The sequence below is a fragment of the Hyperolius riggenbachi genome, chromosome 11 (assembly GCF_040937935.1).
Source record: "Hyperolius riggenbachi isolate aHypRig1 chromosome 11, aHypRig1.pri, whole genome shotgun sequence".
Lineage (NCBI taxonomy): Eukaryota > Metazoa > Chordata > Amphibia > Anura > Hyperoliidae > Hyperolius > Hyperolius riggenbachi.
In genome coordinates, this window is record NC_090656.1 from 189,286,215 (window position 1) to 189,313,589 (window position 27,375).

At 45.5% G+C, this 27,375-nt stretch overlaps 1 protein-coding gene across 4 annotated transcripts in view; it reads left to right on the plus strand.

Annotated features, from left to right (window-relative positions):
• The window catches only part of LOC137537664 (probable palmitoyltransferase ZDHHC24), a 56,617-nt gene extending 29,976 nt beyond the window's left edge, over nt 1–26,641 (plus strand). Inside the window, exons 2-8 of one of the 4 annotated variants that reach the window (XR_011024651.1) lie at nt 3,880–4,325; nt 9,787–10,031; nt 19,559–19,836; nt 21,622–21,978; nt 23,111–23,167; nt 26,490–26,533; nt 26,614–26,634. Coding sequence is in view for 1 of the 4 variants with exons in the window: in XM_068259581.1 (XP_068115682.1) it covers nt 4,005–4,325; nt 9,787–10,031; nt 19,559–19,836; nt 21,622–21,935 (1,158 nt within the window). In the remaining 3 variants the exon portion in view is untranslated. Of the gene's footprint in view, nt 1–3,879; nt 4,326–9,786; nt 10,032–19,558; nt 19,837–21,621; nt 21,979–23,110 lie in introns of all 4 variants that reach the window. The other 3 variants (XR_011024650.1, XR_011024649.1, XM_068259581.1) reach the window with 3 other exon arrangements.
• The last annotated feature ends 734 nt before the right edge of the window (nt 26,642–27,375 follow it).

The following is a 27,375-nucleotide window of genomic DNA, read 5'->3' on the forward strand; positions in this document are numbered from 1 at the left end:
GCGACGCAGATGTGCGTCGCTGGTCCTCCAGCTACCACTTTGCCGCCGCACGGTATGAGTGTGCGGTCGGCAAGTGGTTAATGACCGCAATGAAATGCAGTGGAAAGTTTTTTGGGGATTCAGTTAATTTTCATGGCAAAGAAGGACTATGCATTTCATCTGAACACTCTTAACCTCCTTGGCGGTAATCCCGAGCTGAGCTCGGGGTATGCCGCCGGAGGTCGCCGCTCAGGCCCTGCTGGGCCGATTTCAGTTCTGAAAAAAGCAGCACACGCAGCTGGCACTTTGCCAGCCGCGTGTGCTGCCCGATCGCCGCCGCTCCGTGGCGATCCGCCGCGTGCAGCGGCGAAAGAGGGTCCCCCCAGCCGCCCGAGCCCAGCGCAGCCGGAACAAACAGTTCCGGCCGGCGCTAGGGGCTGGATCGGGCGGCTCTGACGTCAGGACGTCGACTGACGTCCATGACGTCACTCCGCTCGTCGCCATGGCGACGAGGAAAGCGAAACAAGATAGGCCGCTCATTGCGGCCTATCTTGTTACTTTCGATTGCCGGAGGCGATCGAAAGTACGGATCAGCAGCGCCCTCTAGTGGGCTTTCATGCAGCCAACTTTCAGTTGGCTGCATGAAATATTTTTTTTTTATTAAAAAAAAAACACATTGCAGCCTCCCTGGCAAAATAAATAAACCGCCAGGGAGGTTAATAACATTCTGTTATTGCTATTATAAAAACTTAAGCACCAAATTTTCTAATTTCCTATATTTTTGACAAATCTAAAAACTTTTGGTCAGGACTGTACCCTGGGGGCACTTACCTAGCTAGCCTTTTCTAGTGGCAACGATACTGGCTACCTATACTGGAGACTCCTACCTAGCTAACCTATGGGGAAACTATACTGGCGGCACCTACCCAGCTAACCTTTACTAGTAGCATCTCCACTCACCTAAAGGATTATTAGGAACACCATTCTAATACGGTGTTTTACCCCCTTTCGCCTTCAGAACTGCCTTAATTCTACGTGGCTTTGATTGAACAAGGTGCTGAAAGCATTCTTTAGAAATGTTGGCCCATATTGATAGGATAGCACCTTGCAGTTGATGGAGATTTGTGGGAAGCACATCCAGGGCATGAAGCTCCTGTTCCATCACATCCCAAAGATGCTCTATTGGGTTGAGATCTGGTGACAGTGGGGGCCATTTTAGTACAGTGAACTCATTCTCATGTTCAAGAAACCAATTTGAAATGATTCGAGCTTTGTGGCATGGTGCATTATCCTGCTTGAAGTAGCCATCAGAGGATGGGTACATGGCGGTCATGAAGGGATAGACATGCTCAGAAACAATGCTCAGGTAGCCCGTGGCATTTAAACAATGCTCAATTGGCTCTAAGGGGTCTAAAGTGTGCCAAGAATACATCCACCACACCATTACACCACCAGCCTGCACAGTGGTAACAAGGCATTATGGATCCATGTTCTCATTCTGTTTACATTTTGACAAGATTCATCAGTCCAGGCAACATTTTTCTAGTCTTCAACTGTCCAGTTTTGCTGAGCTCGTGCAAATTGTAGCCTTTTTTTCCTATTTGTAGTGGAGATGAGTGGTACCTGGTGAGGTCTTCTGCTGTTGTAGCCCATCCGCCTCATGGTTGTGCGGTTTTGTGGCTTCACAAATGCTTTGCTGCTGCATTGGTAGTAATGAGTGGTTATTTCAGTCAGCTTGAATCAGTCGGCCCATTCTCCTCTGATCTCTAGCATCAACAAGGCATTTTCGCCCACAGGACTGCCGCATACTGGATGTTTTTCCCTTTTCACACCATTCTTTGTAAACCCTAGAAATGGTTGTGCGTGAAAATAACAGTAACTGAGCAGATTGTGAAATACTCAGACTGGCCCATCTGGCACCAACAACCATGCCACGCTCAAAATAGCTTAAATCACCTTTCTTTCCCATTCTGACATTTAGTATGGAGTTCAGGAGATTGTCTTGGAGGACCACACCCCTAAATGCATTGAAGCAACTGCCATGTGATTGATTGGCTGGTTAGATAATTGCATTAATGAGAAATTTAAAAGGTGTTCCTAATAATCCTTTAGGTGAATGTATACTGGCTACCTATTTTTATTTATTTATTGGGGCAACTATACTGGCGGCAACTATACTATTACTGGCTACCTATACTGCAGACCCCTACCTAGCTAGCCTATACTGGGGGCAACTGTGCTGGCTACCTATATTGGAGGCACCTACCTAGCTAACCTATACTGGGGCAACTGTACTGGAGGCACCTACCTGGCTATACAATACTGGGAGCATTGTGCATTTAGTGCTAAAGCTTCTTTTGAAGAAAATAGTGAAAAAATCAAAATCAAAAATCAAAATTTTTGACCCCCCCCCAAATCAAATTTTTAACTAAAATCGTCGTGCAGGCCTACCGTACGGACCCACCGCTACCAATCAAGCAGCTCTCTCATTGCTAAAGCTCACTTGTCCTGCTGTGGGTATGACAGCAGAGCTCTGTGAGTTGATCAGGAGCCGATTTAATTGGCTCCTGACCCTGTGATCACTGTGAGACAATCTTATTGGCTCACATTGATCACAGGGTCAGTAATTTGGGGTGCAGCTATTACATTACGGTAGAGCTGCACGATTAATCGTTAAAAAAATCGAAACCGTTTTGTGGGGCACAACGATTTTGAAATCGCGAAAGCAACGATTTTTATAACTCTTACATTTTTCCATGTCCCGCCATGTTCCGCCATGTTCCATGCATATAACTGTAGCGAAACTCACCTTCCAGTCCAAATAACCTTCCGGTTACTATACCCGCTCTCCCACACCGCTACACCTACACTGCCTGGCTACCTACACTCGAGGCACTTACCTAGCTAGCCTTTACTAGTGGGCAACTATATTGGCGGCACCTACCTAGCTAACCTTTATTAGTGGCGACTATACTCGCTACCTATAGTGGAGACACCTACCTATCTAATCTATGGGGCAACTATACTAGCTGCCCCTACCTAGCTAACCTTTACTAGTAGCATCTATACTGGCTACCTATACAGGAGACACCTACCTAGCTTACCTATGGGGCAACTATACTGGAGGCACCTACCTAGCCTATATTGAGGGCAACTATACTGGCGGCACCTACCTAGCTAACCTTTACTAGGGGCAACTATACTATTACTGGCTACCTTTACTGGAGTCCCCTACCCAGGGCCGGATTTCTGGCAAGGCCTCATAGGCCATGGCCTAGGGCACCAGAATTTTAGGGGCGGCTCAGTGAGGGGCAGTAAAGCTGTTCTATGCAGCCATCCCTATCTACAAGGACATATTTAACCTTTGAACTCTCTGTCCTGTACTTGTGTTGTCCCTGCAACACCTGTAAGCTCAATCCTTCAGGTACACATCAGCCTAACTCTCATGGTGACACAATGGGTCCATCATTAACGAGATGGCAAACATAACGGTTCTTAAGGAAAACATAATTTATAATCTATACGCGTATTAATAAAATAGTTATTGTCTGTGACATCCAATGATGGAAAGTAAGGAGAATTCTCATTGGGGCACACAGAGATAACAACCATACAGATGGTATAGTTGGCCTTGGGCGGTAAAAAGTACAAATCCGGCCCTGCCCCTACCTAGCTAACCTACTGTATACTGGGTGCAACTGTATTGCCTACCTATACGGGAGGCACCTACCTAGCTAAACTATACTGGGGCAACTATACTGGAGGCACCTACCTGGCTAGACTATACTGGGGGAATTGTGCACCTAGTGCTAAAGCTTGATTTGAAGAAAATCGTGAAAAAAAAAATCAAAACTTTTGACAGAAAAAATTGTGATTCAACTTTTTCCTAAAATCGTGCAGGCCTACATTACATGAAGCATGGATCCTTCACAAGAAGCTGCCTCCCAGAACCTGGCCGGCAGCACAGAGGGGGACTACTTTGTTATTCACACATTCACTGATCACTCGCATAGCAGCCGGGTGCTATGAAGCTGTGTATAGAAGATGAGCTGTTTGCTGATATCACCACCCTTGTGGATGGGAAGGATTTCCAGTTGCACCATCTCATCCTGTCTGCCCAGAGGTTCTTCTTCTGCACCATGTTCACCTCAAACAGAGGCACCCCTAGGTCACCAAGCTTAATCAGTACGTTAGTGAGAGCGCATCCCAGCTGCTGGTGCACTACATCTACCACAGGACAGAAGCTGCAAATAAAGGATCTACAGGAAGCATACAAGGTGGCTGATATCTACCAGCTGACGACACTCTTCATGAAATTCTCCTGTCTCCTGGTGAGGGCGCTGCAGGTGAGGAACTGTCTGTAGGTCATGTGAGTAGCAGATCAGTGACATGGCACTGTAGACTGCAGTTCAAAGCACACTTGAACTGGATACAAACATGGGGATTTTAACTTATCTGGGGCTTATTCCAGCCCCCCATAGTCTGGTCCCTCTGGGTCCCCACCACTCTCCCACTGTTAGCTCCAACAAATCTGCAATTAGAGCTCCAACTACGCATGCACGGCCCCATCCGCATGCCCTTCTCAACTGCACCCTCATCACCAGGACGTTATGCGCTTGCCTGCTTCTGAAAAGACTTAATCATGCATGTGCAGAACACTCCCAGCAACAGGAGCCCCTCTAAGGATTTAGATAGGACTGCGCATGCGCAGTTGGAGCTTCAGTTGCAGGTATTGCATTTTTGCAGCATGCAAAAACATCACACTGCTTTTAGACAATAAATCCTTAACCTGCTGGGCGGTCTGGACGAGCTCAGCTCGTCCAGTACCGCCGGAGCCTGCCGCTCAGGCCCTGCTGGGCCGATTTGGCTCAAATAAAAAGCAGCACACGCAGCCGGCACTTTGCCAGCCGCGTGTGCTGCCTGATCGCCGCCGCTCTGCGGCGATCCGCCGCGAGCAGCGGCGAAAGAGGGTCCACCCAGCCGCCTGAGCCCAGCGTAGCCGGAACAAAAAGTTCCGGCCAGCGCTAAGGGCTGGATCGGAGGCGGCTGACGTCAGGACGTCGATGACGTCACTCCGCTCGTCGCTATGGCGACGATGTAAGCAAAACAAGGAAGGCTGCTCATTGCGGCCTTCCTTGTTTATTCTGGGCGCCGGAGGCGATCGGAAGAACGCCTCCGGAGCGCCCTCTAGTGGGCTTTCATGCAGCCAACATTCAGTTGGCTGCATGAAATAGTTTTTTTTTTATTAAAAAAAAACCCTCCCGCAGCCTCCCTGGCGATCTTAATAGAACGCCAGGCAGGTTAAAGAATCATAACGCCAAGGGTGTTCATAGGAGTACGTATGAAATCGCCGCCTGGAGACTTGGGCACAGGATACAGCCGATATATATGGCTTACCCTGCTCCTGCACGTCCCGGCGGCGTTTATTACTATTCCCCCTCCAGGCCCACATGGATGGTAGGGAATTATGTAGTTCGCCTTCCAGCTATTGCTGGCGGCCGAATTGCAGTGTTTTAAAGTAACTTCAGCTCTGTCTTCTGATGGCGCCGAAGTTACTCACTGTGTGCCGCTATAGCCGTAATTCCTATTACCATCTATGGTGGCACGGTGGCACCGGCTACGCCCAAATCTCCTGTGCTGGATACAACGTATTTGGGTTAATAGCAATGGCAATTCAGACTTTGCTAATGATATATTTATAATAACCTTGATTTGAAAGGCCTCAAATCCATGGATCAAGAATGGGCATCCAGAGGTGGCATCTAGGATGTTGTTCTCATTGGTCAGGAGTTCCGGCTTGCATCTATTGGTGTTCATTATCTTCAGGGCGAGTTCTTGCTTGCTGATCTCATCTTTTACTTGGTGGACCAGCATTTTACAGAGAGGGGCAGAGATATCACAGTGACAATATGCTGTTCTGTGTAATGACTATACATAAGATTGTACAGAGAGATATAGGCATTTGAAAGGGCTGAGAATATAAATTCACATCATCATACATTATTATGATATATCTTATGGTGCATTGACAGTACAACTGTGACTGATATTTGATTCTAATCAGCGGGCGCGATCCCCGCTAATCTCCTCCCCCAGGACTTGACGCCTTTCGGTGATAAGATTTTTGCTTGGGGTACATTTCTTGGTATGTGGGAGCATGGCTGGCCTTTGCCATGAGTGAACTGAGCGGTCCTTCAAGGCACCGTAATTTTCCTCTTGAAAGGGGTATTGGGACAGTTGTGAAGCCCCACCCCCAAATTGACAAGAAGCTCCACCCCTAGACCCATGAAGCCTCACCCTTGTAGCCAGTGATTTTCTTCCTGCTACATGCAGCCAATGCTTCTTTTCCCAGCTCCAACAGAATGGAGGGATTTGAGAGGTCCTTTACCCTCTCTCCCCAACCCCACCTCAGCACGCTCACTAAACCTCTCTCTGCTCCAGCATCCTTAATAAGCCCCTCTCTAACCCAAGCTCTTTCAGTAAGCCCCTCTTTCCCCCTATTCTCCCCCCAGCATCCTTAGTAAGCCTCTTTCTACCCACTAGCACCCTCAGTAAGCTTCCCTCTTCCCCATCCAACCAGAGTCCCAGGGAAAATGATCCTAGGGGTTCCCTTGACATACCCTCCAGTGCCAAGAGGCTGTTAAATTTGCCTGTCACTTCTCCCCCCGCCCCTTCTCCTCCGCCCCCTAGGTCTCCTCGAACTTTATATCTGGGCCCGTGCAGTGTAGCAACTCACTTGTTTAGTTGGTGTGCGCTCCTCCATATGTCCATGGCTCCATGCACTCCAGCCTTCATACTTGTAGAGGCGCCTCTCCTTGGTACAAGTTATTATACATAGTATGCACCAGGTCACGTAGGAGAAGCGCCCCAGTGAGTATAAATACTGGAGTGCCGTATATAAAAGAGCCCGCAGCAGGACGAACAGGTGAGCCACTACATTGCCACTCTGCCACAAGCCAGCCTCTCTGCTACATGGTAGGGATTTTTTTTTTTACACTTTAGCTTAGTGTCAGTTGGACATAATAGCCATATGTATATTTCTCTTCCATTGGCTCCTGACCCTGCCTATCAATGTAAGCCAATGGGAGTGGCTTACGTTGATAGACAGGGTCAGGAGCCAAGTGAGCTGCGGCAGGGAAACAGCGGCGAGATCGTCGGGAGCGACGAAAGCAGCAAGAACGCATGGCATCGGTTGATTGAAATCTACGCCCTGCCAGCCAGATAGCCATCAAAGCAGGGTGTAGATTTCAATCAGTGTGGTCCTTAAAGAGGAACTCTAGTGAAAATAATGTATTAAAAAAGTGCTTAATTTTTACAATAATTATGTATAATGATTTAGTTAGTGTTTGCTCATTGTAAATTCTTTCCTCTCCCTGATTTAAATTCTGACATTTATCACATGGTGACATTTTTACTGCTGGCAGGTGATGTCACTGGAAGGAGATGCTGTTTGCTTTTTTTTGGGCAGTTGTAAACAGCTGTTATTTCCCACAATGCAAGAAGGCTGGCTCTCACAGTGTGATGTCAGGACCTCAGAGCTGTGAGGAGCTGACATCATTTGTAGGAGGGGTTTCACCACAATATCAGCAATACAGAGCCCCCCGATGATATGTTTGAAAAAAGAATAGATTTTTCAAGAAATGCCCTTTATGCATTTACTGCAGTATATGGTATTGGGGTAACCATCATATCTCACAACTCTTATGTGATTGGCTGAGGCCCCACATCATCTTTTTATCATCTTTTAAGACTACTTGTCATTAGCTGTAAAATGGCAGTGATGTGAAGCTACTTTGATGTGATTAATGGTCACACTCACTGATCTTTTCTCAGTGCTTTGTCACATATAGAGATTTGTAGCAGCTCCAGATCTCCAGCGGAAGTTGCTGCTAATGTTGTCCAATGGCGTAGTTAGTATTTATGCCATATTAGTAGTCACTTGTAGCTGCATTGTAGTTAGCTGCAAACTGCTGCTACAAAGTTGCTAGTGTGACTTAGGACCCATTCACACCTGTGAGTCGCAAAACTTGAGATTCAGTGCAATTGTGATCAACGCTTTTATAATCACTGTACCGTGATCGCTCCATAATGCCGAGAAAATGCTGCAGGGGACACGTTTTGCGATTGCCTTAATTGTGAAAAGTCCACGATCGGCGGCAATCGCAACAGTGAGATCACTGCAATAATGTAATATTGGGAATCACCTGCTAATCGCCCAAGTGAGAACGGGCCCTTAGGGCTGGAACCCACAGGAGCGCTTTTGGCAGCGTTTTGGCAGCACTGCGATACGCTAGCAGTTTGCCAAAACGCTGGGCTAATGTTAATGGATGGGGCAACTTCCACAGGAGCGTTTGCGTTTCTCAGAAACGCAAACGCAGGACATGCAGCATTTTGGGAGCGTTAGCGCTTCAATGCAAAGTATTGAAACGCTAGCAGAAACGCTCAGCAAAACCTAAACTGAGCGGTTTTGCTAGCGTTTTGCGGTTCAGCACACTGTAACAAAATGAAAAATAATTCACAGGACCAATCAGGATAAAAACGCAAAACGCAAAACGCTAGGCACCCGCTGGGGAAAAAAATACAATGTTGCAAAACACGACCAAAAACGCGCATGAATCCGCTTGCAAACCGCTCAGACAAAACGCTAGCGGTTGCGTTTAGCGTTTGCGGTTTGCAGTGGGTTCCAGGCCTAAAGGTGGCCACTAATGGTCCAATTTCTATAGGAAAATCGTTAGAGCGATCAGAAATTCTGATTCTGATTATTGGATTTTATTCAAACCAAAATTTTAATTTTCTTGTTAGTTGTGAAAGTTAGGAAGCAGAGATTGGTTCATTGATGGTGTAGTGAACGATTTCACTTACGATCAGAATTACCTGGTTGCTCAAATTATTTTTCGCTTGAAATTGGATCGTTAGTGGCCACCTTTAAGCCTGCTACATACATGCAATTTTGCTTGGCCAAACTTTGCACTTTGATGTATAACATTTTACCTGCACAGTCTGCTCATATTATTTGCAATCTGTTGACCCTCATATTATATGGAAGTGGTAAAATTGGTCAGTGATTGGCCAATCAAAATTGCATGTGTGTCTGCACCTTTATTCTTTGCAAGACTGTTATCTGCACTCTGTTTTTTAACATCTGGAGAAATCTGCTGACAGGCAACAAACATGGACTCTCTCCTATCACAGCCTGTGTCAAGAACCGTGCAGAGATCTTCTTTACTGACATTACAAAGCAAGCAAGGTTTGTTATTAATTCCTGCATCGTACGGAGTATTGTCGCAGTAATAGTGCTGTTTCACTTTAAGTAGATGAGAATTGGATTAACCAATGGATGGAGAGGAGGTGTGGCCGCTGTCTAGTTTTACAATGAAACAACTTCCTGATAGCAGAAGACTTCCTGGTATTGTAGTAATGCTGGCTCTGCAGCTTGTGCCTGCGATTCCAGCACATATACATAATATATTATTTTCATAGCTTGCTGCTGCTCTGTCACTGAGATCAGCAATTGCCAAGGTACAGGATTTACACAAAGGATTGCAGCCCATCCAAGCACAGCATTGTTTATTAGGGATGACTGAAATGTTGATTTTTTTTTTAAATTAATTTATTATCATTTATTTTATTTGCTTCATATTACTCTGAAGTGTGAGAAAGGGGTCTTTACGTAGGGCTAATTAAGTTGACGGGTATCAGTTTTTAACACTTTTAATCCTCTGTAAATGCCTTGTTGGATTTCAGTTAAGGTTTGTAGCTTTGCTGATGACTGGAGAATGCTGTAATGATCTGTGATGTGTTTTGTAGATGACTCCTCGCTGGGATCCTGCATTGATCGTACCTTTGTGTATAACATCCATCCTCGTGTCGTCTGTGACCCTGGAGGTATTCTACCTGATCCTGACCAATCCAGGCGTGACTCAGATCCCCCTGCTCCTGCTGGCATCATTTCTTGTCATTAATGTGGTGGGGAACATGGTGAAGTTTGTCCAGAGCAACCCCACGATCAAAGGTGTCTTCCTGGAGCATGACAGTGTGGGCCAAGGATGGGAGTGAGTATACTGTAATGGCTGTTGGATTCTTAAAGTGAACTTGAGGTGACAGTGATACGGAGGCTGCCATATTTGTTTACTTTTAAACAATACCAGTTGCCTGGCAGCCCTGCTGATCTATTTAGCTTACATAGTGTCTGAATAACACCAGAAACATGCTGCTAAACTTGCAAGATCTGAAAATGTCAGAAACACCTGATCTGCATATGTTTGTTCAGGGCCTATGGTTGAAAGTATTAGATGCAGAAGAGCAGCAGGATAGCAGGCAACTTGTATTACATAAAAGGAAATAAATATGGCAGCCTCCATATAACTCTCACCTTGGGTTAACTTAAAAGGGAACACCGAGTGAGTGGTATATGGAGACTGACATGTTTAATTCCTTTTAAACAATGCATGTTTCCTGGCTGTTTTGCTGATCCTCTGTCTCTAATACTTTAAACCATAGACCCTGAACAGGCATGCAGATCAAATCTTTTTGACACCTTAATATTTGTATGTATGTATGTGTTTGTTCTCCTCAAAAGCATGGTGAGCGGCATACCTTTACTTTATCTCTTTGAAGGCTAAGGGCCCTTATTCACTGGGAAGTGCAATCTGCAATTTCCACTTGCCGCATTTGCGTCGTAGCCATTGGGAATAGAGTATGATCACGGCAGGAATCCCGCATGCCGGCAACAGCGATTGGGAAAAAACGAATCGCGATAGTGGAAAATGAGCCCCGGGATGTACATGCTATCACAGTGCTCATTGCGGTCAGCAAAACAGCTGCGATCTGCTTTTTGAAGCGGATCACAGCTTGGGCAAAAAAGGGTTCTAAAGCCTTGCGCACACACACTGTTCTCGTCTGTGGCGCCAGTAGGGGTCAGCAGCATTGAATTCCTCCTCAGTCCCATCTGTCGCTAATGAGGGGGAAAAGAGACGATGGGTGGAGTGGCTTCTGAGGAGAACAATGCACGTTGTGGTTGGTAAGTCGTTGTCACTAAAGATTCAGCATGCCAGATCTTTAGGGAACACCGGGGACTCCTGTACACACGCTAGAGTGACATTCAACCTAGCATGTATGCCTAGAAAAGATCTGATTGGTCCAATCTCAAGCTGCATACAATCTGTATGAAATACAGTGCAAGTCGAAATTATTTTGTGTTTTTGTTAACATTTTTAACATTCGCAATCAGCAAGATGGCAGCCCCCATGTCACAGAGACAAAGCATTCCACAGCTTCGGCCAGCAAGTTTAGACTACAGTATTCATTATTATTATATTTATATAGTACTGATATCTACCGCAGGGCTTTACAGACTGTCCCTAATGCTGGGAATACACGGTACTCGATTGAGCCATTAGATGGCTCGATTGATCATTTCCGACATGTCCGATCATCCGCCGGATCGATTCCGCGCTCGATAACGCATGGGGGACAATGGAAAAAGATACGGAAAACAAGCGGAAGATAAGAGAATCGCCTGCGGGGTCGAGCGGGGAATCGATCAGGCGGCATAATCGAGCGGTACAAACCGTGTACTGTGTATTCCCGGCCTAATGCTACGTACACACATGCGACAACGATCGTTCGTTAAGAACGACGAACGAACTTTTAATTGATGAAAGAACGACCTAAGTAAAGGTAGTTTTAAATTGTGTGTAACGATCTGATCGTTAGAACGAACGTTACATCACAAAAAGCAACTATTGCGCCTGCGCATAAAAATGAGAAGTTTCATGGAGAAATAGTGAAATGCGCATGTCAAGCCTAGTACGAACAATCGTTTCCAACGATGTACTACTTTTGCAAACGATCGTCGTTGGTTAAAATCCGCCGAGACAGAACTTTCTTTTGTAGCGATTTGGCTCGTTCGTCGTTTGCCTTAATAGTCGGTGGTTCGTTTTTTGTAACGATCGTCGTTGGTAAAGATCGGGGAACGATCGTTACAAACGACTATAGTCGCATGTGTGTACGCACCTTTAGAGGAACTCACAATCTAATCCCTACCATTGTCTTATGTCCATGGTAGTGTAGGGACAATGTAGGGAACCCAATTAACTTATCTGTATGTTATTGCAAGGCAAGAGTGCTATCCATTACACCACCATACCGCCCACATTAGTGTTATGTACATTTTGTTCAAATTGATTGAACCATGAAGGTAGCCATACACCTAGCGATGATTGGCAGATTCGACCTAGAGCTAAATCTCTCTGTAATTGAATCTGATTAGCTGCCCATACACAGCAGGCCGATTCCCGGTTAATTTCATGCTGAAATTAATATCCAGTAGTAAGCAGTGAAGCCGGCACCATCGATTTTCAATGCTCTTTTATTGATTCAATAAAGCTTAACAGCTATCATAGTGACATTTGAAAGCACATTGCTTCTTTTTCAAGCTCGGCGGCAAGACTATTTGACTTGCAGCCGAGCTTGAGAAAGAAGCAATGTGCTTTGCAAACGTTGCTATGATGGCTTTTAAGCTTGATTGAATCAATAAAAGAGCATTGAAAATCGTTGGTGCCGGCTTCACTGCTTACTATTCAATATTGACCTTGAGTGCTGCCAGATCCTGCCGAGGCACATCGACATTAATTGCAGAAGAAGTGCTTCACTCTTTTCTTTGAATGCTGAAATTAATATGGAATTGACTTTGTGATGCCATATCCGCCGCCACACCGACCCTACCAAACACTCGCTCCCCCTCGGGGTACAATACATTACCAGGCCTTGTGCCCCATTGTCTGAGCCAAACTGTGGACTGCGTAGCCGCAGCAAGCTCCGGCAGCCATTTTACTTGTGGAATGAGAGCCCGACCCGTATGGTGGGGTTGGGAGCCGACCGGGGTTCTGGCACACAGTGGGGACCTGGCGGAAGTAAACTGAGGGTGCGGATAGAGTCCTCCGTGGATACAAAATAGACACAGGTACTGAACTTTTTTTTAAAGAGAACCTGTACTGAGTAAAAATATTTAAAATAAACACATGAGGTAACTTCAAATGAACATTACATAGTTACCTTGCCATCAGTTCCTCTCAGAAGCTCACCATTTTCTTCTGTTAATGATCCCTTCCAGTTCTGACAACATTTTGTCAGATCTGAAATATATCAGTTGCTGTCAGTTATAGCTGAGAGGAAAACTGATGTACCAGGTAATGTCTATGTTTCCCTATGGCTCAAGTGGAGATGTTACAGTTTAACTGTGTGCTGACCAGAAAGCCGTTATGGGTAATGACCATTTTCAAAATGGAGGATGGAAAATTCCCTTGATCACAGTGAACAAACAGGACGCGGGACAGGAGAAAGACACTGAGGAGTAGACTACATGGAAGGTAAGTATGACTTGTGTATGCTTATTTTGACTTTTAATTTTCAGTTCAGGTTCCCTTTAAACATTTCACCTTGTAAGTCCTTTAACTACTTTCGAACCGCGCTAATTGACATCTATGCCGTTTTGGTGTGCTCCTGGCCAGCCGGGCATAGATTTCAATTAGCCGCCGCTGCGCGCATCTGTCGTTTCCATTGCTTTGCACCGCTCAAACCCGATGTTTCTCACCGCAGCTCACAGGCTCTGCCTGTCTCTATGACGGCAGAGCCATGTGAGCCGGTGAGGAGCCGATTTCATTGGCTCCTGGCAATGTCTATCAATGTAAGCCGCTCCCATTGGCTTACATTGATAGACACGGTCAGGAGCCAATGAAAGCGGCTCCTGACCGGCTCACATGACTCTGCCGTCATAGAGACAGCAAAGTCTATATCCTGAGGATCCCGGCAAGCGGCGGGTATGCGCGGCGATTCGTCAGGATTCCGTCATTCTTGTACTAGCGGTCTCTGGTCCTTAAGGGGGCTTACTGCAAACTGTAAAAAAAATAAAAAATAATTTGAAACCACCAACCAGAAAAAGCTCATGATAAAAGCTAATTAAACGCTAACGGTTTGCGATTTGTAGTGGGTTCCAGGCCTAATACTGGTACATGTTCATATGAGAACTTATACAGAATTCGTGTCAATTCCACATGTGATTTTTCAGCCTATACTATTTTGTGAAGTTTCTGTGTCTGTCCTTTGATACTCCCTCTATAATTACATGATTTTTGTGCACGTTATGTGATTTTTAAGATTGTGATTAATATATTTTTTTTTTTGTGCATCAAAATTAAGTTAACTTACATGAGAATGGATCTAATTAACAAAAGTGGATGCGATTTTTCTGTGTTTCCATTGACTTGTGCATCAAACGCAATTCGCACAATGCACATGAAAATAAAAACACCGCCGGGCAATTTAAAAATGCAGAAAAAAAACACACTCAAAATTATATATATATATAATCAGTACCGTGGCGTAGTGGTTAGATCTCTTACCTTGCAGTGCTGGGTCCCTGGTTCGAATCCCAGCCAGGCAACTATCTATGTTCTCGCTGTGTCTGCGTGGATTTCTTCCAGGTACTCTGGTTTACTCCTACATCTCAAAAACTTACTGGCTTCCCTCTTAAATTGGCCCTAGACTATGATACATACACACATGTATTTCTGTGGTGAGTATTAGATTGTGATGCGACAATCTACTCTGTACAGACAATATACTCTGTACAGTGCTGTGGAAGATGTTGGCACTATACTAAATAATAAACATATTTAATCAGTATTCTAAAACAAAGCTAAAATGGACACTGGAGTATGGGCTACCCACTTTTGCAAAATAAATGGCGAACAGAGCAGGAGCCCTTGTTGATCTTTTTCAACACCAGTACTTATCCACAGATTGGCAGCAGGATTCCCCATGTCCATCTTTTGGAAGTCTGTTTTGTTTTTTGTTTTTTTTAATATGTAAAAAATAACACAAGGAATGGGAGCTGAAATAATGTTTGTCATAAATCCTTGCAATGTGTAGGAAGAAAAGGGATAATTTGCATAGTTCAGTAGTAGTGAATTGTGGGTAACAACAAATGTTTACTTATAGCTGAATTATTGCAGATTTCCTTCTGTGTTAAGAAGGCAAATACACCAAGCTTTGTTTTTTTTTTTTTTTTTTAGTAGGAGGGCTTTTTGGTCCCTTTTATCCCCCTATACATTCCTAGTAGTTTGGGTCACCCTGAGCTGCTTACCGTATGTACTCGCAAGCAAGCCGACCTGCATATAAGCTTACCCCCCACAACTTTTACCTGAAAAACCAAGAAAAAAATGATTGACCCTCATATAAGCCGGGGGTAGGAAATGCTGGCCGTGTAATTCCCCCCTCCCCCCAGTGTCCCAGTATAGCTAGTATAGTGCCCAGTATGGGTAGGTAGTGCCTCAGTATAGCTAGTATAGTGCTCAGTATAGCTAGTATAGTGCGCCAGTATAGCTAGTATAGTGCCCCAGTATAGCTAGTAAAGTGCCCCAGTATAGCTAGTAAAGTGCCCCAGTATAGCTAGTAAAGTGCCCCAGTATAGCTAGTAAAGTGCCCCAGTATAGCTAGTAAAGTGCCCCAGTATAGCTAGTAAAGTGCCCCAGTATAGCTAGTAAAGTGCCCTAGTATAGTAGCTAGTATAGTGCCCCATTATCGGGGGCGTCTCTAGCCATTTTGTCACTCCAGGCGAGAAATCCTGTGGCAAACCTCCCCCCACCCCTTGTGGTGAACCCCACCCCCAAAAATCATAATGCAGCAGCGTTTCACCAGAAAATACACTTATTGCAGCATGGGTTCACCAGAAAATAGTTGTAATGCAGCAGAGCGTTTCACCATAAAATATACTTATTGCGGCATACAACACACACACACACACGTACACACACACACACGTACACACACACACACGTACACACACACACGTACACACACACACACACGTACACACACGTACACACACACACACACACACACACACGTACACACACACACACACACGTACACACACATACGTACACACACACACACACACGTACACACACACACACACACACACACGTACACACACACACACACACACACACACACACACACACACACACACACACACACACACGTACACACACACACACACACAGTACACACACACTATACACGCGCACACACACACCGCACACAACATATACACAGTACACACACACTTTAGACACGCACAGTACATACACACACACACACACACACACTATATATACACACACACACACTATATATACACACACACACTATATATACACACACACACACTATATATACACACACACACACACTATATATACACACACACACTATATACACACACACACACACACACACACACACACACACACACACTATATACACACACTATATACACACACTATACACAGCACACAGTAGACATACAACACACACACACACACACTACACTATACACACACACTATGCTGCTACCAGGGGAGGACTGGGACCTTCTGGGCTGGGCTGGAAACACAGCCTAGAGGCCCGTTATCATGGCAGCCTCAGCCCAAATTATGTCACACACTCACCCCATGTCGTATATGCCAGTAATCACGTGGAGCGCCAATGCGGAAATACAGCAAGGACACTCTGTGAACAGTGTGACAGGAAAAGTACAGGCATCAGGGGGGCACAATACATTTTGAGGGACAACGGCCGGGGTTTCCATCTTGTCTATAATTCGTGGTTATCGCACTCCATGATTATCACACCTGACAACCACATTGGCCCAAGATTCCCCAACATCTCAGATTGATACATTCAACCAATTCCCACCCAAAATTTTTAATCCGATTTTGCTAATATCAAAAAGGTTAGTCAATCGGCTGTCAAGTCAACAGAAGTATGGCCACTGTAATTCCCTCAAGGCCAATCCCCCCACGCCCCCCCCCCCACACACACACACATACACCTACCTATGTCCTCCCCTTCACCACCATCTCTACTAATCCCGGTTTTCACTACCTTATAGTGTTTCTGAGCACTTATGCAGAGAAATAATGAGGAGAGAAAAGCTGAAAGAGACGGAAGAAGATATTTGCCTCACCAGGATTGCACTTTTATTTAGCTTTCCTGTATGACAAGAAGACACAAACACCCAGCACTAGGGAAAGAGGAAAACAAAGGTGAATGAAGGAGGCTGGTGCACACCAAGAGTGCTTCTGAGCGCTTTTCAAATTTACAGCGATTTGAAAAGCGCTGGGCTAATGTTACCCTATGAGGGTGTTCCCACAGCAGTGTTGTGATTTTTTAAAATCGCAAACATGCTGCAGGTAGCATTTATTGGAGCGATTCTTTCAAAAATCTCTTCACAAAGTCGAAATCGCGAATAGCTAGCGATTGTTATTGCGATTTTGTCGTGCACTAGCCCAGAGATAGGAGGAGTGGAGTGAGACTGAGAATAGCCTGAGATGGAGCAGAGAGCTTATCTGTATTGCAGTCCCACATTACACAGAGACTAGTTGCTGGTAATAGGACTGCTGTCCCTGCCAGTCTCCCACACAAGTCAGCAAGCAGCCCTCCTGGAGTCTAGAGACTGTCAAAACTTTTCAACCTGTTTAAAGAGACTCTGTAACGACAAAAAGATCCCCTGGGGGGTACTCACCTCGGGTGGGGGAAGCCTCAGGATCCTAATGAGGCTTCCCACGCCGTCCTCTGTCCCACGGAGGTCTCGCTGCAGCCCTCCGAACAGCCGGCGACTGTGCCGACTGTTCAATTCAATATTTACCTTTGCAGGCTCCAGCGGGGGCGCTGTGGCTGCTTTCGCTCCGAAGGAGGCGGAAATACCCGATCTCAGTCGGGTCCGCTCTACTGCGCAGGCGCCGGAGACTTGCGCCTGCGCAGTAGAGCGGACCCGACTGAGATCGGGTATTTCCGCCTCCTTCGGAGCGAAAGCAGCCAGAGCGCCTGCGCAGGAGCCTGCAAAGGTAAATATTACGTCACCGCTGTACGGAGGGCTACAGCGAGACCCCCGAGGGACGGCAGACGGCGTGGGAAGCCTCATTAGGATCCTGAGGCTTCCCCCATCCGAGGTGAGTACCCCCCAGGGGACGTTTTAACGTTACAGATTCTCTTTAACACCTTATCTGCACATGCAGTCATTTTAACAATGGGGAGAGACCAGACAGATGTTTTCCCATGGACCCTCCTCTGCATCATGCTGTGTATATTTACCAGCTTGCCCGCCCTCTAATTGCACTTTTATCAGCTAGTCAAGTGTTTTACATGCCTTACAACAACAAACCTGAATACAGCAGACACAGGACCAACCCTAAATCACTGAATGAAAGGCGGCCTGGGGGGCAGTCAATGCCTGGCTGCTACACAGTCTCTACATCCACGCAGTTACCAGTAGCAGAGAGAGAGGGACTGAATGGATCTCAGGACTCAGGAGCTGATGCTGTACTCGGATCCCTGACTAGGATGAGTGCCTTCTCTCACTGACTCATTCATTGCTGTGGTTCGTTGAATCATTGAGCTGAAGGAAATTAATGAATCAGTCAGTAAATTAGTTATGAGTCGAGTCAGGCTGCTGCTGCAGTGTAACCTGATACCTGAGTGATCTGAGAGGCATTTCTTCTCTCACTACTCAGTGCAGAAGTGCCCTTCCCTCCTCCTGTCGCCCTAGGCAAGAATTTATAGCTGCCTAATGGCTCAGATGCCTCTGCCCATTATAGCTAGTATAGTGCTCAGTATAGGTAGATGGTGCCCAGTATGTGTATATGTAGGTGCCCGCCACTGCCGCTGCTATTACCTTCCCCGGCGGCTTCCAATATTCCCCTCTCCGTCTCCTGCATGGGGCGTGTAAATAATTTGCAGCAGCTCGCCCCACGGCGGCTGCTGTGTGATGATGGAGGAAGCAGGAGAGCGGCTTCCTGTAGCGGCGGTGTGTATTGCCGTTACTATGGGAACCGCTCTCCCTACAACTTCCTCCCTCATCACACAGCAGCCGTCATGGGGCGAGCTGCTGTGAATTATTTACACGGGCGAGCAGGAGACGGAGAGGGGAATAGAGGAAGCCGCCGGGTAAGCTAATAGCAGCGGCGGCCGCGGGAAGAGGGGACCACGGACCACATCACTCGCAAGCAAGCCGACCCCCCCAACTTTTGGCCCACTTTTGGGTGGTCAAAAATTCGGCTTGCTTGCGAGTATATACGGTAGTTACTCTGTTGTACTGGTCCAAGCCCTATCTTATACAGCCTTATCAATCCCTGCCATGTACTGATGAGGACCAAAAGTCCGAAACAGGCTGTCTACATGTGGATATGATATGGCTGAAAATTTAAATCTATAGGCTTGCTATACGCCAGCGGTTCTGGATGCTTGCTTGGCTTACCAAGGGCAAAAAGGGATAATTTGCATATTCAGTAGTAGTGCATTGTGGGTAACCACAAATGTTCACTTATAGCTGAATTATTGCAGATTTCCTTCTGTTTTAAGAAGGCAAATACACCAAGCTAAAACAAAAAGCAAATTGTTTATCTCCTAACAAAAGTTTAGTTTCACTTTAATGAACCATTGATCTTGCGCTGGATACACAGCATTGATGAGGATCTGTTTATATCTAGTGGTGATTTCCCATTTTCTCTTTTAGATATTGCTTTACCTGCCAGGCGCACGTTCCTCCTCGATGCAACCACTGTCACAGCTGTAATGTGTGCGTCCTCCGACGTGATCACCACTGCACGTTGCTTGGCAAGTGTGTTGGGTTCACAAATTACAGATACTTCATCTGCTCTCTGTTCCATGGGTGGATAGCCCTGCTTCTCACCACCATTCTTAATGCTGAGATCTTCATAAACCTGCTCAACGAAGGGATCAGTTTTCACAGCTTCTTCCTCCTTTTTATGCCTTGGATGATGCTGCTGACAGGTAATAGGGAAGTGTTTATGCCTAATACACACAATGCAATTTCCCGCCCGATTCACGGGAATCGGGGGATTATTTCTGACATGTCCAATCGGCTCCCGATCGATAAAGTGATCGATTTTGCGGACTTATAATTGGAAAATCGTTTGCTTTATTGATCGGGTGCACTTTGGACATCTACACGCGATGCAACTTCCCGTCCGAACACCCGTCAATCGGGCGGGAAATTGCATCGTGTGTACCCAGCATTAGATTCCTCTATTAAATGCTGTAACTTAAAGTGAACTTGAAGTGGGAAGTTAACCTACTTGCCGGTCTAATTCCCCCAGCAAGGAGGCAGAATTTTTTTTTTTTTTAAAATCATGTAGCAAGCCCAGGGCTCACTACATGATAGCCGCTGAGCAGCGGCAGCTCTGCAGCCACTCCGATCACTTCCGGCGATCGGAGTAAGTAGGAAATCCAGTTCAGAACGGGATTTCCTGCTGGGCTTCCCCGGTCGCCATGGCGACGGGGCGGGATGACGTCATCGACGTCGGGACGTCATAGGGAATCCCGATCCACTACTCAGGCTGCGCAGGGGTCTGGGGGGGGGAGACGGCGCGGCGGGTAGCGGAGGCGATCGCGTACTACACGCAGCTAGCAAAGTGCTAGCTGCATGTAGGTAAAAAAAATTATGCAAATCGGCCCAGCGGGGCCTGAGAAATCCTCCTGCGCAGGTTACCCCGAGCTGAGCTCGGGATAACCGGCAAGGAGGTTAAAGCCAGAAGTCCAATGTAAGTTAGCGTCGGGGACAATGAATTACGCTAGCCGCAATTGTATTTTTTCACCCATGCTGCACCACATAAGAGGAAGGCCCTATCTTCATTACGGAAAAAAGCCATGTCCTTTTATTCTGGAGGCTGGGTTACCTCAACAGCCCCACCTCCATCTGTGTAGCCCATCCCCAGCTCTGTAGCCGTGGAGTAATTGAGAAGATTTCCCTCTCCTGAAAGAGTAATGTTTAAATTGCACTGGATTTCCACTTAAAGGACAACTGAAGCGAGGGGGGTATGGAGGCAGCCATATTTATTTCCTTTTAAGCAATACCAGTTGCCTGGTTATCCTGATAATCCTCTGCCTCTAATACTTTTAGCCATAGCCCCTAAACAAGCATGCAGCAGATCAGGGGTTTCTGACATTATTGTCAGATCTGATAGATTAGCTGCATGCTTGTTTCTGGTGTGATTCAGAAACGACTGCAAATAGATCAGCAGGGCTGCCAGTGTGAAGAATATGGAGGGTGCCATATGTATTTCTTTTTATACAATACCAGTGTATTGTTTAAAAAGAAATAATTATGGCACCCTCCATATTCTTCTCCCTTCAGTTGTCCTTTGTGTATCTCCTCCCACACTAACCAAATCCTGGGGCCCACTACAAAAAGGACAGTGAGTAGTCTTAGCTGCGACCCTTCTAGTAGTAAACAAGGATGAAGAGTGGTCTGCTTTGCCGCAACCTCTCCTATAATGGGAGGGGGGGGGGGGGCAGTGTTGATGGAATGGCCCTTTCCTGAAGGCCACTGACAATGGACTGGTGCGAGTTTACAGTCATCCTGTACTGATCCATGTTTTGGTTTTTTTTTTTTTTGTTTTTTTTTGCCTCATTCTAGACATACTTTCTAGTGCCTGGGTTTGTGACGTTAATTTTACAGTATTTTATGTCTTGCTGAAATACAAGTACAAAATGTAATCATCAAGTAAGTTTGTAGCTTTTTTATTATTGTTTTCATATGTCTGTTGTCTTCTCCAGGTCAGGTGACTGCATCGACCTTCATATTTGCCTTTGTGGCAGACACTTGTATTGGGGGCTTCTTGTTCTGCCTGGCTTTCCTGATCCTACACTGCGTCCTTCTCTGCCGTGGATCTACCACAAAAGAGTGGTTTGGTGGCCGTGCAAGGGACTATGATCAGGGCTGGAAGAGGAACGCTGTAAACTTTTTAGGAGAGAGATGGTATCTAGTTTGGTTGTTTCCTTGGGTACAGTCGAGATTGCCTGGAGATGGGATCAGTTTCGAGATGAGGAATCCTTCTGCTCCTGTACAGGCCACGAAGTCTAAGCAGTAGTGTGAAAGCGATACTTGTGGACAACAACCTGTGTCATTGCTGGGTAAGTGGTTGCTTGTTATAAGCCAGCAATAGGGAAGTGCATAAAGATGTAAATGAAGGTAGAACATTTCAGTGCTTTGCCAGTCGGAAACCAAAGCAGTGTTTATGCCCTGTGCTGTTTTCTGCCCATCAGAAGAAGTTGTGTGATCACAGAGGAAGGTGGAGGCAGCGTCTCTGTCACATAGGTCGTTATTAGTTCCAGCTGGCATAAAGTGTACCCAAGGCGGATTGTGACCTAAAAAAACAGATGTTTCCCGTGTCCTCTTGGCACCCACTGTTGCCGAGCACGGATCCCCAGAAGATATCAGCTTATCGGATAACTTCAGCTCCATCTTCTGATGGCGCCGAAATTACTCACTGTGTGCTGCTATAGCCACAATTCCTATTACGGTCTATGGTGGCGCGGGCTGCGACCAAATCTCCTGCTCTGTTATTACAGTGCTAAATCTGATTGTGACTTTCATATATAATCTGCAACAGTCTGTGTGTAAATCCACTGCTCTTTCCCAATAGTTCCAGTTCAGCCTATAAAACAATACTTTGCATAGTGTAATACTGCTTCAGTCTGTTAGCTTCTTTTATTCTTTCTCCCAGTGCAGGTGCATAGCAGCGCTTATACACGTGATACCACAACCCCACAAAAAAGGAGGCTCACTGAACTGAAACTACCTTGTTACCAGGTGGATCTTTCACTCAAATGCATGTTTCACCAGGCACATCAGTGATTGATACCCAGGTTCTTATCCAATAAAGCATTTAATTTTCAATAAAAAAACATACAAATTTCATCAAACGTCCAGTACTTTGCCCACTAATGTAGGGTGTGAGGAAAAACACGTGTGGAGGTTAGTTTTACTAACGTGATTAAAGGGTAATCAAGTTTTTAACTCCTGCTGTGCTGAAGAACAGAGAATTTAACTAATTTCTAATTAGGACTAGTACTATATGCACCTATGTTTATCTCATAAAGTCACATGTCACGTCATGTATACGTTACAGGAAAGTTTTTTTTCTGGAATCAACCTTTGTATGAAACTGATATTTTCAGATCCTCTTTATTTAATGTAAGATAATATTGCATTGTTGGAAATATATGTACACTCAGATTTCCTCTTTTGTTGTCTTACATACAGGTCTGAATAAGTCCATAAGAAGCCAGAGGAACAACTACTTCTGGACTATTTTTAATGGCATGGAATATTTTTTTTTTTCATTATAATATTTATATGCACATTTCAGTAGCTTTAAGAGATATTTGCCTTCAGTAAACACTATGCCTCGTACACATGCTAGATGAGACACGGCCAATGACCACCACCTCTGCCCAAAATCTAGTGTGTGTACAGTGGATCAAGCTTGGCCTGATCACTGTCCTACTCACTTTACTTGCCCAATACATGATGTCACTCCTGAGCCACTCCATCAGCCCCCCCCAAGCATAGCAGCAGAACACATTAATAGCCTGCAGGCTAGTGACTCATCTATACAGCCTCAGCCCTGCAATGTCACCCTAGGACACTAGTGTTAAACTCAAGAAGCTTGGGCTGTTCGCAGCCCTCCTTGCCATTTTAAGTGGCCCTCAAGAGTTCCCTACAAGAGTATTGTAAGCAGCAAAAAGACCGCACACTGCCTTACCATCCAGAGGACCACACCAATGACAGGGTTTCTGATTGAAATATTGTCAGTTTGAGCCGGGGTTAAGCAATAACTCACGGTACTCCTCCCAACACAATTAGCATTGCCTCCCCAACCCCTCTCCCCCAACCTGGGATCCAAACTCTCCTTCCTGGTAACACACATCTGCTCCATCGATGCTCTGTGCTTCCATACCGCTTTCTCTCAGTCATGTGACATGCTTCAGGAGCTAAAGGTATGCAGCATAGAGCGTGTGACTGTCAAAGAGATCAGGGGAGACCTGAAGCAGCACTGGAGCAGGTTAATATTAAAATGCTCCACTGCACTACACTGCGTAAGGGGGAGGAGAGGGATCCCCTTATCCCCAGGCCCTCCACCCACAGTCATTATAGCTACTCCACTTATTTTGAGATAGTTTATTAAGATGAAACATTTATTGAACAATTTGGCCCACGACCGTCATGTTGGATCCCTGAACAAGCGATCATCCAGATCCCCGTAGACTCCTGCGGCAGTTTCTGTGATCATGTAAACGATTGTTTGGTATTACAAACGACACAGATTAGACCAGATGGACTGAGCAGGCATTAAAATCCCTGTAGACTCCCAAGGCAGTTTCTGCGATTGTGTAAACGATCTGGCTGGAGACATGCAGATTGGGCCAGATGGATCGGGGAATGATTGTACGTCAGTGAAGATCTCCGAACCATCTGGCCGTGGGCACTTAGCTTTAGTAGAGGTTGGTGCTGACATGTTTGAAATGTAAACCGTGCAGAGACATACTTGTATTTAGTTTTCAAATAGTTTTATTAGGCAATAAGCCTGATTTCAAAACAATCATACAAGGATTTAACTGTCCCAGTGGGACCAACATGACATGCTTGTGTTCAAACGCAGAAGTGAAATACATAAAGAACCCATGCATATTCTGGATCCATGTAGGTCAAGATGATGTTTACAAGCAGGGAGTGAGCTGCTGGTGCCTGCAACATCTAGTATCAATAGTGAACAGTTATACTTATAAACCCTCTGCACTTAATGGAAGCCTAAGGCTCAACACACACCATACAATCTTGGTTGTTCAATCTTACCACTTTCATGTAGTATAAGAGCTTAACCATTCAATCATTCAAGGTATTTTCAATCTGTTGGCCCTTATACTACATAGATTTGGTAAATCTGTACAACCAAGATTGCATGGTGTGTTGAGCTTTAGGCAGGGGGAAAAGGTTGGCTTTTATTTTACCTGGGGCTTCTTTCAACCCCCCTTCCCCACGAGTATGCTCCTTAGTGGTGGTTAGTTGGGTTTGGGGAGAAGATGAGACGACTCTCACAGTGCTCGACAATGCAAGGAACTACAACAAATATATTCCCCTACTGATAACATAATTTCTCCCTTTGGACACATAATTTGCTATTGCCCACATCCGAATTAAACGGAGACGGCGAGAAGTCTTCCCCACCCCCTTCCCTGCCGTTATAGCAGTAATTAACATTACGGGCTATGGAGCACCCAATTTGGGCGCCATGCACACTGCTGATTTGCTGATCTGGGGCCACACCTCCTTGATTACGGTCTCATAGCTGGGAGTGTTTAGCGCATGCAGTTTGCCAAGGCTTGCAACTGTGCAGAACGCTCCTGGCTACAGGAATGCACTTGAGGAGGCACGAATCATCCAATACGTCCATTGCCGACTCGCAGACAATACTGGGGTTGATAGCAGACCAATGAAGGGGCTTGGTAGGACACTGAGTGACTTTCAAGACTATGGGGATCTAGAAAAAGACCCAGGTAGGTAAAAGCCAACTTTATCACCCTGCCTGGGGCTTCCTTTAAGCACATGCTTACAACAGCCTTGAACACAGACCACATTAAAAGCAACTGAAAGTTGTCAAAACGGTAGGTTTTCATTTCCAAAAAAGCTGCAGTTGTTTTGCACTCAGCCAGTTCTCCACTTCATGGATTCCTTTCATAGAACTGGTCCCTGGATTACTGATGTAAGTAGAGTAGGGGCTAGACCAGGGGTCAGGAACCTTTTTGGTTAAGAGAGCCATAAACGCCACATATTTTAAAATGTAATTCCGTGAGAGCCATATAATGTTTCAAACTGGGACAGTAGGGCTTAGGTCCCTGTTGCCATGGTGATGTCTATACAGTTGATCCACCGGGCAGCGAAAGTGTCAGACACGTCTTCAGCTTCTCTTGGGTTTCAGCAACATCAGCAATTTTCCTGAGAGCCAGACAGGAGAAATACCAACTAACAGCTTGTACAATTAGCTAGCTGACTTGGGGGTTGATTCACTTTGTAGGATGAGATCCCCACACTTTGGCCCAAAAGGCTGCCTGTCAATTGACAGGCAGCCTATTGGGCCAATCAAAGTGTGGGGATTTCGTTCTACAAAGTCACTGGACCTGATAGGGTCCGGAGTGGGTCAATTGGAGCAGCTGTTCCTTTTGGGGTAGCATGAGTAAGTTAGTAGTGCATGCTACAGCAGTAGCGTGCACTACTTTGAAAATTTTACTTGCGCTGCCACACTAAGCTGCACTGCTTGAGCAGTGTAGCTTAGTAAATCAACCCCTACTGATTTGTCTGTGAGCCAGATGCAGCCATCAAAAGAGCCACATCCGGCTCCCGAGCCATAGGTTCTCTACCCATGGGCTAGACCAAAGGAAAAGGGAGCTGTGAAGGGTAAACCCAACTGGATGAGTGGAAAACAACTACAGTTTTTTTTTTTTTTGGAAAGTAATATTTTCCATTTTGACAGCGGTCAGCTGCTTTTATTGCTGTTTGTGTTTCAGGCTGCAGTGACTATGTATTTGACTGTTTGCATGTAAACTGACCTCATCTCTCAGCACCTGTCTTTTGCCTTATTTAGGAACTACCTGGGGAGAACAACTGTCCTTGTTTGTAATATTAATAGTGAGTATGTTAGTACTTTGCAAATTGCTGTAGCTTTTATTTAACTATAAGACTGATTTCTAAATCTATATGTTATAAAGTGTTTTACTTTTTTTTTCCCCGACAGCTGTACACAATCAATAAAATTATTTTTTTATAAATATATTTTTCTTACTAAAGTGTCATGATTTCTTTGTATATTCATTTTTTCGAGTAGATTTGTGACCTGTTCAGAGCCAGTTATTATTTGTTACAGTACTTTGTGTATTTGTGCATTTGAAGCTGGTGTAGAAATTAGGAAATTGTATGAATTATTAGAAATACAAAACCAAATGTTCTCTGCTGACTTGTATCCTTGCTAAACAGATCCTAGCACAATGTGCATATGAAGAAGGGCACATTAACATGGTCACTGCAGTGCACTTTTTTTTATTGTTGTTCTCTCTATAATTCAAGCAGTAAAGCTCACTGCATAAATCCTTATACATGTATATGGTGTGTGAAGCATGTTGCCTGGCAGGGAGCGAGATCCAATCCCTCAGACGACAGTGCACTGCTGAGGCTGTACAGATGTGTGCTGTTGCTGTCCGGGGCAGAGGGCTGATTTAGATGCATGGGAGGGACGTTCCGTGGTTGGTAGGATGAGTGAGGAGAACAATGCTCTTGGCCAAAGCGATCCACTGGGCTGCTTGCTGTCCAAGCATGGGGGAGCTTTAAGGGGGGCTGTACACACGCTACATTCTCAGCAGAGTTGGTTATTATCTGGTGCCTTGGCCAAGTTTCACCTAGCTTGTGAACAAAGCTTACAGTGTACCTGAGATAAAGACAAGCATTTATACATATCTGCGGCTTTCTCCAGCCCC